At 44.2% G+C, this 12976-nt stretch overlaps 2 protein-coding genes across 4 annotated transcripts in view; both read right to left on the bottom strand.

The window, feature by feature from the left end:
• The window catches only part of LOC117898716 (FERM, ARHGEF and pleckstrin domain-containing protein 1), a 38937-nt gene extending 30235 nt beyond the window's left edge, over positions 1–8702 (bottom strand). Inside the window, exon 1 of one of the 2 annotated variants that reach the window (XM_034808334.1) lies at positions 8511–8702. The gene's annotated coding sequence lies outside the window, so the exon portion shown is untranslated. The remainder of the gene's footprint in view (positions 1–8510) is intronic. The other variant, XM_034808333.1, reaches the window with a different exon arrangement.
• Positions 8703–9286: 584 nt separating this feature from the next.
• Positions 9287–12736, bottom strand: LOC117897255 (replication factor C subunit 1). Of its 2 annotated transcripts, XM_034805978.1 has the most exons (5): positions 12610–12730; positions 11311–12543; positions 11099–11280; positions 10192–11046; positions 9287–10128 (listed from the first exon to the last, which is right to left on the bottom strand). In XM_034805978.1, exons 1-5 carry the CDS (start codon positions 12616–12618, stop codon positions 9339–9341), a joined length of 3069 nt encoding a protein of 1022 aa, XP_034661869.1. In that variant the 5' UTR covers positions 12619–12730; the 3' UTR covers positions 9287–9338. The 2 variants fall into 2 exon arrangements, with proteins under 2 accessions (XP_034661869.1, XP_034661870.1); XM_034805979.1 differs by having other exon boundaries at positions 11099–12543; positions 12610–12736.
• Between the last annotated feature and the right edge of the window lie 240 nt (positions 12737–12976).

The following is a 12976-nucleotide window of genomic DNA, read 5'->3' as shown; positions in this document are numbered from 1 at the left end:
TTCTGGGGAAGAACAAATCTGGGGGAAATGGGAGCTAGTGAGTTTCCGCTTGGGGTCAATTACAAATAAAAATCCCCTTAAAAGTATCAATAGCCCATGTTTATGATCTTTCACGGACAAGTCTCATTCAATATTCAAGAAATCTAAAACATTGCATTGTATTTTTTTCATATTTCCAAAGCCCCTTATCTCAGGATCATTTATTTTCAAAGAAATCGAAATAATCGCCTTAGAAATTAATCAAAACCCTTGCAAAAAGTGGGCGTGGACACACACAGAGACAGATTCCTTAAGACATAGGCTTGGATCGAAAACCATTCCTCAGGCCTCAAACAATAAATGACAGACGACAGCCGGCAACAGTGGGCGACAATCTCTCGTTTGGGCTGTTCCTCTGAGACGCAAACAAACAACACGAAACCTCTTGGACTATTGAGAAATTAAAAGCACATAAAAGCACCCAAAACAATGACCCAAATAAATGGTTGTCAGGGAATTATTTAAACCATTAAAAGCCCATAAAATGGGAAATTGGGAAATATGGAAAGAAGAAATTAGGGAAAACACCTGTGAAAATAAATGGGCTTATCACGAGGAGGCAGCCACATAGCGGCACAAAATCAAATGGAAGTGGAAGTACGAGTATAACTTCTGGTTTGCCGCCGAATCAAGTTTGATGGGGCACCAGCTCCACCTACCCACGTGGCTGCTGGCCCACGCTTTGGATCGCACCCGAGAAAAGAAACTTCTCGCCTACATACGAAAAGAGACTTAGAGATACAGATAGATTGAGGATTGGAGTTTGGCGCCCAATTATGATGTGGGATGCGAGACGAGAGGCATAGAGAGAGAGAAAGAGAAATATAATAATAAAATATGGGAAAATTATGAACAAGAAGTCGTCTTCCCTGTCCGCTCTCTGTCCATTTATTTATGGTTTTGTGTCTCGTAAATTTAAATGCGAACGTGGCCAAACGGCTGGCTGTCAATTTGCGAAAGATAGAGAGAGGGAAAGATACGTACAGGATGCTCCCAGTCCCCAGTCACATCCACAAGTTGAATGGGGCGTGAAATGTGTGAATTTACGATGCTATATGAGAATATCTTGTATGCCGCAAGAGTCGTGGCAAATTTTTCTTGGCTATGGAAGATGATAGCCGCAGAGACAAGCGTTGAGTTGACATCGTTCAATGACCCACAAAAAAGATCTTCATACATTGAGCAAGTTCCGATAACAGAATATAATCCAGAGGCCGAGAACTCTCTTTCATACCGATGGAGAGGGTGGAAAAGTATTTTTCTCTCCCTCTCTCTCTACTTATCTCTGTTTAAGCGGCGACTTTTCTGTTCGCATAAGTCACAATTTGCCATAAATAACACACAAATGATTAGCATGTGGACTCGTAAAAAATATTTCAACATATGAAAAGCTGGCATCGCTCTCCATAGTTTGTCTTTTGGCCAATTTTGAGATGATTAATGTGGAGTAGACCGCTTAAAGTCCTTGGAAACGGAAGAGCAACTAGAAGACTATGGGGGATTTCGGCAGAAATTTGTTAAGTAAGAGGAAGTGAAGATTTTAAACGAGAAATACAAATAAAATAATAACACATATTCTAAGTATATTATTTTATCTTTTCTTTTCGGTTTTCTTTTCTTAGTTTCTGTTATTTTCATTGCTTTTTTTGAGCCTCTCAAGCGCTCACCATCGATTGTTCCGCAAATGATTTGCTCTCAATCTTTGGCCACTTCTCTTCTCTGCTGATCCTTAATCATAAGAGACTCACACACACAGAAAACACCTTAAACGGCAGCAGAATCAAGACGTTGCCGCAATATTAATGATGCTCTGCAATTTATGGACAAGCTGGTCTCCCAAACATGTCGCTAGAAGCGGTCTCTGGTCTCTCTGGGAGCAAAAGCAGTGCTAGAATGGGGTTACAGTACCGCTTGATGAGCTACCAACTTGGGCCACGGCAAGGCTATATCTAATCGTATCTGTTGGCCTTATTGGCCTGCCTGGCATACTCCTCAGCATTCCATAAACTTCACATTGGCGAATGATGTGCTCTGTACACCCATCTGTCCCCTGTGACTGCGAAACGACTCCCCCAAAAGTGGAGGCATGAAGAAGTTTTTAACCAGTTTTCCCCATCTCCCCCTCTCTATCTCTGTCTCTCTTTCTCTACGTGTATGTCTCTTTTTGTATATGTGTGACCCAAAAAATGTTTTGTGTGTCCCCATCAAAGTTTTATGACTTGTATATGCAGAAGAGTGACATAAATTTATGTTTCTTTAATTAAGTTTTTGCTTGCCGTTTTGCCATTCTGACACTTTCGGTGTCTCTGTTGGCTAAGGTCGGGAAAAGGGCGTGGTTTTCATTACATTTTCTTTGGTTAAACATCAAAGAATTCTTTCCTTGTTAAATTCAGCTACGGTTCCTATTTAAAGTCTGCATATTTCTATTGCATTATATATCTACATATCAAAAATCAAGTAATTCATTAGGAAATTTAATGAACAATTTCTCAAGATTTCTCTTAGGGATTTCCTAATTGCCTAAAGGACTTTCCTTCCATATTCCCTGTAAGAAATCATAATAAATCATCCCCATTCATTTCTTGCATTCAAAAATCCATCATATTCGATATTGGATCACAAATAATTGACAATATCAATTCGAACAGTCAATAACAATTTTCTTTTCAATTTATAAAAGAGTTTTTCCTCCGCAGCAATCCCATGCGATTTCATTCTTTTGTCATTTTTTTAATTTAAACAATCTCAATTTTTAAGCCCCCTCTCTCACTTCATTGATGTATCTTTGTGTCTGTGATGGCAAATGCATCTCAATTAAAATGTATCTCGAGCATCTTTCATAATTCTGCTGCCAAACGAGAAGATGAATCACTCGGGGCCAATTCTTTCCGAGAAAAATGCACAGCAGGCCAAAGCCCCTGCCGAAAGATCAACAATTGTTGTGCCTGTGTTTGTATAGGGCCAAAAGCCAGAGAGAAAGATGTAGATATTCTTTTTACAACCCACATGGTGGCTGCAACTCCATCTGTCTGTCTGTCTGTCTTTCGGGTTGTGTTTTTTTCACGTTTCACTGTAGTTTAAAAATAAAATGCACTGAACAGAAAATGTATTTTATGAGTGTGCCTGTGTGTAAAAGGATGCACTCCGCCGGCTGTCCGGCTGTCCGCCTATCCGTCAGACGTTCCTCAGATGTGCTACTGGTTGCTGGCGGCGAGTGCATTTCAAAGTCAACTCTTTTTAGGCGTCAGCGGCACAGCACTGCACTGCACTGCACTGTCTTTAGTGCAGTTCATTAAAATATTTATTTAAAGTTTCCCCCGCAACAGAACCTCAAGAGAACCCAGGAACAGCATCATCATGGCACCCATCCATGGCAGAACTCCATTGCCAGTTGCTCTTTTTATATGACTCGACGACTCTTTGTTTATCATTGGATTATATATACATTACAGCCTTACTTTATGGCATACACACATAGGCAGATACACAGATGCACAGACACAGCCACATAGCCAGAGAGAGGGCTGCACATGTGTGTCCCTTCAGCGTCTGCCTTTTTTTTTGTACTTGTCAGCAGATATAATATTCCACAGAATCTGCATCTCTTAATTGCTATCTGGCTCTGACGGGCATCGTCCTATGGAAACCTTTCTTCGCTATAGGAAGCAGATACTTGAATTTCAGTTTTAATGGAACCAATAGAAATGGCAACTGACTGAATGGTACTTCAGTCATCTATGGCCATGCGACCGCTTTAAAGATATTTTCACATGATTGAGGAACCTCAAAGACTATAAACAAAAAGATTTGCTAATATGCAAAACAAACCACGAACTCAAGAAGCAGAGGAGGGGAAACCACTCATAAATAGACACAACAAAACGCAATTGAAAATGCCGAACGAAATCAATTAGTATTGTCGTTAGGTAGTTCCACAGATACACCGCAGACACAGCTCAAGCACAGATATATGTAGCTACAGAGACGCAGGCACAGATACAGATACAGATAAAAGTACTGTTTGAAAAGGGGAAAATAAAAGTCGTTGACAGCCGGACAACACTCTGACTGAACAAACAAGTGGCTCTGGTTATTGATTAGACGGCTAGCAGTTCCACCCATAGACCATAGACCCCGTAGACCCCATAGACCTCGCCCCCTTCGAGCCTATTTTTTCATAGCGGACAGGCACTTTCATGGAATCTACAACAAATTATGGCAATTTGTTGAACAAAGTCAAGATAAAACGCACAACACACCATACAGAATGCGACATTTGCAAGTAAAAAGAAGAATGAGGGAGGAGGCAGTGCAAAAAAGTTCTTGAGATGAGGTGACAGCCTTGTCGCAGAACACTTGACTGACATTTTCAACGAGTACAAAAAACGGGTTAAGGATAAAGCCCAACCACAGTAGGACAAAAGCTAGCAAAAGGATAGAAAAGCTTTGATTTATGGGGATACAGAAATGAAATTTTGACATGAAATACATGAACATTTTAAAGGAAAAATATTTATACATGTGAACTAAAACTTGTGGTAAAAGCATCAAAAAAGCCAGTTGCTAAAAAGGACTTTCATCTCTCTAAGTGAACTTTATTCTATAAAAGGACTTGCATCCGATTACAAATATTTATACGTAAGTATTTTGATGTTAGCCTAATTAATTTTGTTACGAAAGAACTTCGATTTTCACTGGCAAGCCCAAACTGACAAGCTCTTTCATATTTTGGTTGCACCTATCACATACCCACTATAACCATCGCATATCCATCCACTTTCTGTGTGCGTAAAGCCCACTGTAGCCATGGCTAAGCAGCACTTGAAATTGTCCTCAATTTGTATGCAGCTCAAGTGAAGAGACCGCCGTCACAGCCGACACAAGATACATTTTGAATTTATGAGTATGGTGCCCCGAAACGGAAATGAAAATCGTTTTATGCTTTTGACCAAAGCCAACGCCAAAAAAAAGAACCTGTTAACGAGTGTAAATCACAACCGAAACCCAACCAAAAGACAACAAATTTCAATTAGACCTCTGAAAAAAAAAACATAAAACAGAAGAGAAAACAAAGGCAAAACAAATTCAATGAATGCAAGTGCCCCTCCCCAGCATTGGGCCACCCTCAATGGGAGGCCGAGTCCATTATTTTGGGTTCATAAAAGCGCGGGGGTATGGTGGAGGAAGGGCCAGCACAGAAATCCAACAAAGCGTATTGAGATCGCAAATAAATAATGTATGGCCTGAGAGATATGTATAGGCACAGAGAGACGGACTCAGAAGTTGGCTCGCAACTTAATTTGCTTTGGCCCATTGGGGCCTGGGGACTGTCAGCAGGCTTTTGTATCTGTGTGTCTTTGAGATACTCGCACAGACAGACTCACTGTTGACCCATTTCATCTGCACGATTAACTCGTTCTCTTTTGGCCAACAAGCCAGGCGACGGCAACGCCGACACCGACTGCCCAAGTTTTATTCGCCTGCTGCTACCACTACGTGTGAGCATTTCTATGTTTGAACTCTGCATCCGTGTTGTGTTTGCCTAAACTTTTGCCATACATGGTCCGACCTATCCATTGGATACTTGTGGCATAGTATCGCACGCGATGGAAACGCTCTTATTGGGTTAGGAATTCATATGTACAACGTGTAAGTTTCCATTTGGACCACTTTGGTTTCTGAAGCTGCTTTCAATTGATTTCCAAGCTAGTTTTTAAAACAAGTTAGATGCCAATATTTGATCTCTAAGACCCTTGATCAGAAATTGTAATAGCTAAGAACCAGTTCTAGGCTAGAGGCTGCTCAAAGCCGGTTGCTTCTCAGTACAATGTCTTAATTGCTAACATCATCATATTACAACCATAATTTAGACGACATTTAATCCACTTTTCAGTAATCTAAATAATAAATAATAATTGTAGAGGGGCTCATTGGCTGCGACCAATCCATATCTCGGAGCACTGTTTGATTTTCAACAGAAAAACAAAATACATGGGAATACAATTTATTCGATGTAGCCTCTGAAATTCCTCTATTTGCACTACAAATAGTAATCAAAGTAAGGGTTCCCTCCATTCTATCAATATTTTATTAATTTCCTTGACGACTCGTGATCGAAACACGATAAAAAAATGTCCCTCCCTAGTTTTCAAATTGAGCATGAAAATCTGTGGATGATGATGTCAGCGGAAGGGAGGCGGGGGATAGGTAGAGTTGCCAAAATAACGAAAAATGAATAAATAAAATTCACAACAAAAAAGGTAGAAAAAGAGCGTAGCAGCTATGCCAACAAACGGGTATTTTTAACAGCTACAAAGCAAGTGTTGTCGTCGCTCGCTTATCTCTGTCCCGTCCCTGCTCTGCCCTACCCTACCCCATGACAACCCTACACACACTCACACACACACCACACGCTCGCTGGCATACAAAAACTGATAACGAAGTGCGCTTGAAGCATGTAAGCGGCCGTGTGTAAATAGACAGCAGCAATACACTATACCCCACATCCCCATACCCATCAACAATCACCATTCCAGGGACTGACTGCCTGCCCTCTTTTACCCATCGTTTATCTATTTGATTGTTGTCTGTTTCGGCACCCCGTTATAGGCAAAGGCTCTCTGGTGCTGTAACTGTATTCTGGTGTGTGTGTGTTTGTGTGTTATCATCAATCTTTGAACCGTTATCTACAAGTTTGTATTTTCATTCTCGTTCTCTCTTTTTTTTGCACTACAAGTATCGAAGGAAATGCTGACATGTTCCGTCATTATGCAAATACAGATAAGGAACATGCTGACATCATACCGAAAATACTAAATAATAATAAATAGTGTTCTAAAGTTGGTACTGTTAAATGTACCAAGAATGAAGTGGTCAAGCGAGCGGCTAAGATTAAATAAAAATTAAATCCCATCTTCCGCTCTCTCTCAAGAAAAAGGTTTAATACAATCCTACATATATCGTAGTTTACTGTGAAAGTCTAAAACAATTTCCTTAAATCCAGAACCACAGAAAGCTTGAAACGAAAGCGAAAATCCATGGAAAAAACAGCATTAACACGCAGCAAAAGAGCAGAATCCAAATAGAAAGAGAAAGAGACAGAGAGAGAGTGTGCCAGTAAAGGAGAGGGAGATACAAGAATAGAGTGGGAGAGCATGTATAATGGGTGGGTGGGCGCTGCTCAAACAAATGCAATGACCTGAATTTGGAGCATTTTGTGCAAGAAAATGAGGCAAAGGGAGGAATGGGAGAAGAAAAGGCAACAGAAGGACAAGCAACGGGACAAGAGAAAAACACAAGTGTTTTAAATATACAAAAGAAACTGCAGAATTTACGAAATAAGTCTACGGAAACAAAATTGTCAACTAAATTTCCTCAACAATTTTCCCTCATTCCTCATCAATTGAGTCCCCATTCACAAGTTATTTCAATTCAAATATCGCCAAAAAAAAAGTAAACATGAGCTGCCAAAAACATAGGAAAATTGCAGAAAAGGTGCGGCTACTGCGACGCCAGCGTCTGCGTCGACAACAACAGCGCAGGCGACAAGTGTTTACAAAAAATTTCGGGGCCGAAAACTGTAACTGTAATTCTTGTTGCCCCTGCCACACACCAAGTCCCCTGCTGCGCATGAATGTATGCGTGAGGCACGGCGTGTCCTTGTGCCTAACACAACAGCAAAAGCAGCAGGAGTACGAAGGAGAAAGAAAGCGTAAGAGAGACTCAGCAAAGTGTTGAGGGGGGCCCAGGCCTCGGTATATTCATGAGAAGGTAAGGAAGTCCCAGAGAGCGGTCTCTAATCGGCAGCTTTTACTGATGTATGCACATATTTAATATGTATGCCGTGCAATGTGAGTCATTTCAGCTGATTGTTTTCATTTAAAACTCACTCTCTTTTATAATCAATCCGAACTTTACACAATATGCACTGTAGTTTGATCTGCGAGTCCCTCGCCCTACACAAATGTACCTTGCAAAGGGCCACCCACACATTTTGCTGTTGTCAAAGTCTACACTTGCCTTTGATTCGCCTTCCTCTCTCTCTCTGTCTCTCTTTGCCAATCCAGCATTCCTTATGGCGAGGGGGGAATGGAGTATATGGTTGTGCGTAAGCGCGGGGAAAGCAGAGCGGGGTGTGCGGTGGCTTGGGGTGTGTTCCGGAATTTACGTGCTTATTGAATTTTCAGCCCAAAAACGAGTTGCGCAAAAAAGAACCGAGAGCTGGGGATGTCGCTTTGAACGGCAATTAATTTCAATTAAATTAAGATCCGGGGCTAGAATTTTCTCATAGATTTTTGGCTGTTGCTCCGGTTTTCTTCTTTTGCGATGCTGCGCCCTTTACACAAAAACATATGTACACATAATACAGCGAGAACTTAGGGAATTTTTTACGCATACAAATTTTATCAAGTGACAAACTGAAAAAAACGCGCCCTTGAGCAAATGAACGGTGAAAAACCATCGGTACACACTGTTTTCTCTTGTCTGTCGCTGTATTCCACTTGCACTCAAATTTTGCCCACTGTTCGGAGGCTTGGATCGCGCAATAAATGCAATTTCATTGCATTTTTCACAGCTTTCTAGAGGCTGGAGTATTGACTGCGGCGACCCGTGTAGAAATTTCTCGCCCCGCTCGCGACAACTAGAAATGGCACTTTGTTCAATGTTGGCTGAAAACAACTGAATCAGTGTGACCGCTTAAATATACCGTCTTACCCTCAGAAATATACCGTCTCATTTTAAAAATATACTGTAATCTTCAATCATGTTTCTCGATTTTGATGTTCTATTTGATATTACTAGCTTGCAAAGACTTTTAACACTGAAACAATAATTTAATCCGATTGAAGAATAAATTTGGCTTAATATAAACACTAATTTTTATTGGATTTCATACTTTATGACCTTATATTTTAGAAATTCGTACTTGAATTTTTTATTCAAATCACCGCTTCTGGAAGCAAAGGGAGCTTTTTCTTCAGTATGTAAATGTAGGTAATTAATAAAATAGACACATGTATACTAAATGCCGTAAATACATTGAACTCATTTTCGTGGTTAGAATATCCCGAAAGTATTCAATATACCGTAAATGGTATTTTAATTTACTTTACAAACTTATGGAGTGAAATTATTTCCTAATTGTTTTAATTATTTAAAAATATAATTTATTTGCAAAAAAAATGTGCTCCCAACACTGACGGTACTGACGGATATATTTCAACATGAATTTTTATTGGATGAGGGATTCGAAAATGGAATAACATTTAATGAAATAATTAGTGCATAAACTAAATGTTTTACTTTTTAGCCCTGGACTTGGGTTTGGCGGCCGTTGCACCGGCAGTCGACTTCTTGGAACCGCCCGCTGCCTTCGACGTGCTGGCAGCTGTCGACTTCTTCTTGGCCTTGATCAGGCCATCTAGCTCTAGGTTATCTTTATCCTCGTCCTCGTCCGAGTCTGCGCGATTCGTTTCCCCCTCTTCCAGCCCCTCTTCTAGGCCCAGCAGCTCCTCATCGCCGGCACCAGCCTCTGACTTTTTCTTCTTGATGTTCGCCTGGGCGGAGTAGGAATAGGCCATCACCTCCTTGTTGTAGGAACGCGTCAGGGCCGCCTTCACGCGCCCATCCACGGCATCCAGCGGGGACTTCTTGCCTGGCCAGGCGGTCAGCTCGACCAGCGAGTCGAGATCCTCCCGCAGCAGGTGGTACTCCTTCATCACATCCAGTGCAGCGGACACCCCATCCTGGCCATCTCTGGCCAGCGGACGAGCTATGTTGTCCAGCAGGAAGGGTGCATAGTCCAGGCGGATGGAGAGCCTGGAGCCGGAGGTGCAGGACCTCGTGTGATCGTGCAGCTCCTGGGCGAGTCTTGCCCGCTTCGTAGTCCTCGAGTTCTTGCCCAGCCAGCCGGGAAAGTTGATCTGCCCCGTGAAGTGGCCTGCCATGTGCTCTCCCGGCAGAACAGAGCTGAAGAATGCCTGCGTGGGCAGCAGACTCCAGGCGGAGTTGGCACGGATCCGTTTATCTATCATATCGCCAATGCTGAGGGCATCCGCAGTGGCGGCCACTTTACCAAGAATATCATTTCTGAAAGAACATAAAATGGAAGTTATTGGAGCGATTTCCCCCTGGGGAATGTTCGAGACTCACTTGTTGCCCTGTGGCGTGACCTGGAGGTAATTCTGCTGGACAAACAGTGGCGCCAGGCTGTAGTCGTGGAAGAATAAATCACATTTGTTGGCAAAAGACATTCGCTTGTGCTCCTCGGCGGTGAAGACCTTGCGCACCACCTCCCAGGGACCCAGCTTCAGGTCTTTGCAGGCCACCTTTGGCTCGGCCTTGGCCTGCGATTGGGTGGGAATCTGCTCTCCGGCACTCATCAGGGAGATGTGGTTGATGGACTGGCGAATATCGTTGTTTGTGGCTGCTATAATCTCCTCCACTTTGGCCGGGGATATCTTGACCTTCTCCTTGAAGCAGATGCTCATAATCTTGCCCTTGATCTGCTCGAGACGCGGCCGCTGGAAGCGCAGATCAAAGCAGTAATTGACGAGGGAACGGATCTTCGGGTGATTGCGATCGTTGCACATGCAAATGATGGGCACGGAGCTGTCCTTGATGAGCGCAATCAGCTCCTGCATGCCGCCACGATCCTCGTTGCCCGCCATGCCGTCCACCTCGTCCATGATCAGCACATGCTTTTTGGACACCGCCTGCGACTGTCCGTTCACGTAGCCATACAGAGACTTGTTTCCCAGCAGCGTGGAGACCTCTTCCTGGAGCAGACGCTTGCTCCGAGTGTCGGAGGCATTGAACTCAACCGCATCGAAGCCCAGTTCCTTGACCACCAGCGTCGCTGTCGTTGTCTTTCCTATGCCTGGCGGTCCCGACAGCAGGGCCGCCTTGTAGAAGCTGCCATCGTCGTTCTTGGCCCAGGGATTGGGTCGCTGCGCCTTCTTCTTGCCATCGTGGCTCACATACCACTTGGACAGCCAGTTCATCAGCCTGCGCAGAAGATGGTTTAATAAAAGGTCGGCATGGGGGTGGCTCTACTTACTTGGTCACATTGCTGGCTGCGCCGGCCTGGCCAACGATCTCCTTGATGTTCGTGGGCTTGTGTTTGTCCACCCAGGCCATGCTGCCCAGATCTAGGGGCTTCTCTACGGGCCTCTGTTGCACTTGGGACGTGTCCATGGATGTGGGCTCCTTCTTCACCTTGAGGGTAACTGCTGGCAGGGACTCCTCTTTCTTCACCTTGAGGGTAACTGCCTCTTCCTTCTCCTTCTTCACCTTGGAGTCTTTCTTCTCTACTTTGACCACAGATTCCTGCTTCACCTCCTTCTTTACCTTCGGCTCCTCCTTCTTTGGCCTGGACTCACTCTTCTCCTCCTTCTGTGGACTCTTGACCTCCTCCTTCACCTGCTTCTTCTTGCCCTGGCCCGACTTCTCCCTGATCAAATCGAACAGTCCATCCTCGCTCAGGATGGGTATGTTGAGGTCCTCCGCAGTGGCCAACTTCTTGGGCCCCGCCTCCTCACCCACCACCAAATACATGAGCTTCTTGCCCACCACCGTCATCACACGGCCGCCGTAGCCCTTGATTACCGACTCGGCCTCCTCCCGCTCCATGGACTCCAGCACGCCGGTGACCACAAACGTGAGTCCCTTCAGGCAGTCGGGCGTTCCCGTGGGTATCTCCTTGCTGCCTGGATTGAGGCAGGCGCTGCGGTTCTTGAACTTCTGGTAGAGCACTGCCGACATGCGCTTCCGCTCGTGGCGCTCCTCGTCAGTCAGCACGCTCGTCTCGAGGTCCGCGGGCGGCTTCTCTTTCTTCACACGTGGCGTCGTGGTCTTGGGCTTTGCTTTGGCCTTTGGCGTGTCCGGACTGCTGCGCTTTGGGGGCTCCGGAGTCTTTGGCTTTGCCGCCTCTGGGCTGATACGCTTTTTCGGTTTTGAAGCCTCTGGACTGCTCCGCTTTGTCGGCTCGGGGCTGCTGGGCTTAGCTCGTTTGCGGGAGGGCGACTTGGGAGCCACTGCCGCTCTCTCTTTTTCGGTGTCTTTGGGTTCCACCGCCTTTAGGCTCTGATCCAGATCGACCTCCATGAGACTCTTGTCGATATCCTCATCCTCAAACTCGATGACAGCCTTCGTCTTCTGCTTGGGCTTCTCCACGCGATTGGTCTCGCCGCCAAACAGCTGCGAGGGATCCACCTTTTGCATCGGCTTTAGCTTGGACAGCGCTGGCTTCTTGCCTCCAGCGCCATTTGTGGCACGCTTCTTTGCCCGCGACACGTCTGGACTTGCGACCACCTGGTCCTCATCGCTGGATAAGACTTGGCGGTTAGTCTTCCGTTTCTTTGGCTCCTGCGGGCTGGCAGCTATTTCCTCCTCATCGCTAGATATTATCAAGGGCTTGCGGCGTTTTGGCGCCTTCGATGGCGTCTCATCGTCCCCATTGGATTTTTTTGTGCTGCCTGGCACTGGCTTGAAGAACTGGTCAATCTTTACAAAAAGATACACAATTAAATTAGGCATTCAATGAGCTTATAAACATAATTTTCGACATACCCGTTGCATTATAACATATATTTTGTTAAATTTCAATTTTAAGTAGAATGTGGACCGGCCGGCAGTGTGACCGCGGATTTGGCGATACAGCAAATATACCGCATGGCCCTCAAAAATATGCCTTAAAATACCTTATCATTTTCCAAATATACCGTAAACATACCGTATTCTAAATCATTTACCTACATTTTGATATTCTAAATAATATTACCAGCATGTTTTAAAACTGATCTCGATATGTAATTTGGTAAAATTTCCTTAAAATAGCCGTAAAACAGATACTGACAAGTTTTTGCATTGACAGGAGCCTGAGATTTCGAACTTTTCTTCAATTTTATATATCTTTATCCGCAAGGGTAGCAGAATG

This window comes from Drosophila subobscura, chromosome O (assembly GCF_008121235.1).
Source record: "Drosophila subobscura isolate 14011-0131.10 chromosome O, UCBerk_Dsub_1.0, whole genome shotgun sequence".
In the NCBI taxonomy this organism is placed as follows: domain Eukaryota; kingdom Metazoa; phylum Arthropoda; class Insecta; order Diptera; family Drosophilidae; genus Drosophila; species Drosophila subobscura.
This window is presented reverse-complemented; position numbering and strand designations above follow the sequence as displayed.

Coding starts and splice junctions, on each gene's coding strand:
- LOC117897255 (XM_034805979.1), bottom strand. Junction 11,047..11,098: donor GCAGCCAGCAATGTGACCAA/GTAAGTAGAGCC, acceptor TCTTCTGCGCAG/GCTGATGAACTGGCTGTCCA. Junction 10,129..10,191: donor GTCACGCCACAGGGCAACAA/GTGAGTCTCGAA, acceptor ATGTTCTTTCAG/AAATGATATTCTTGGTAAAG.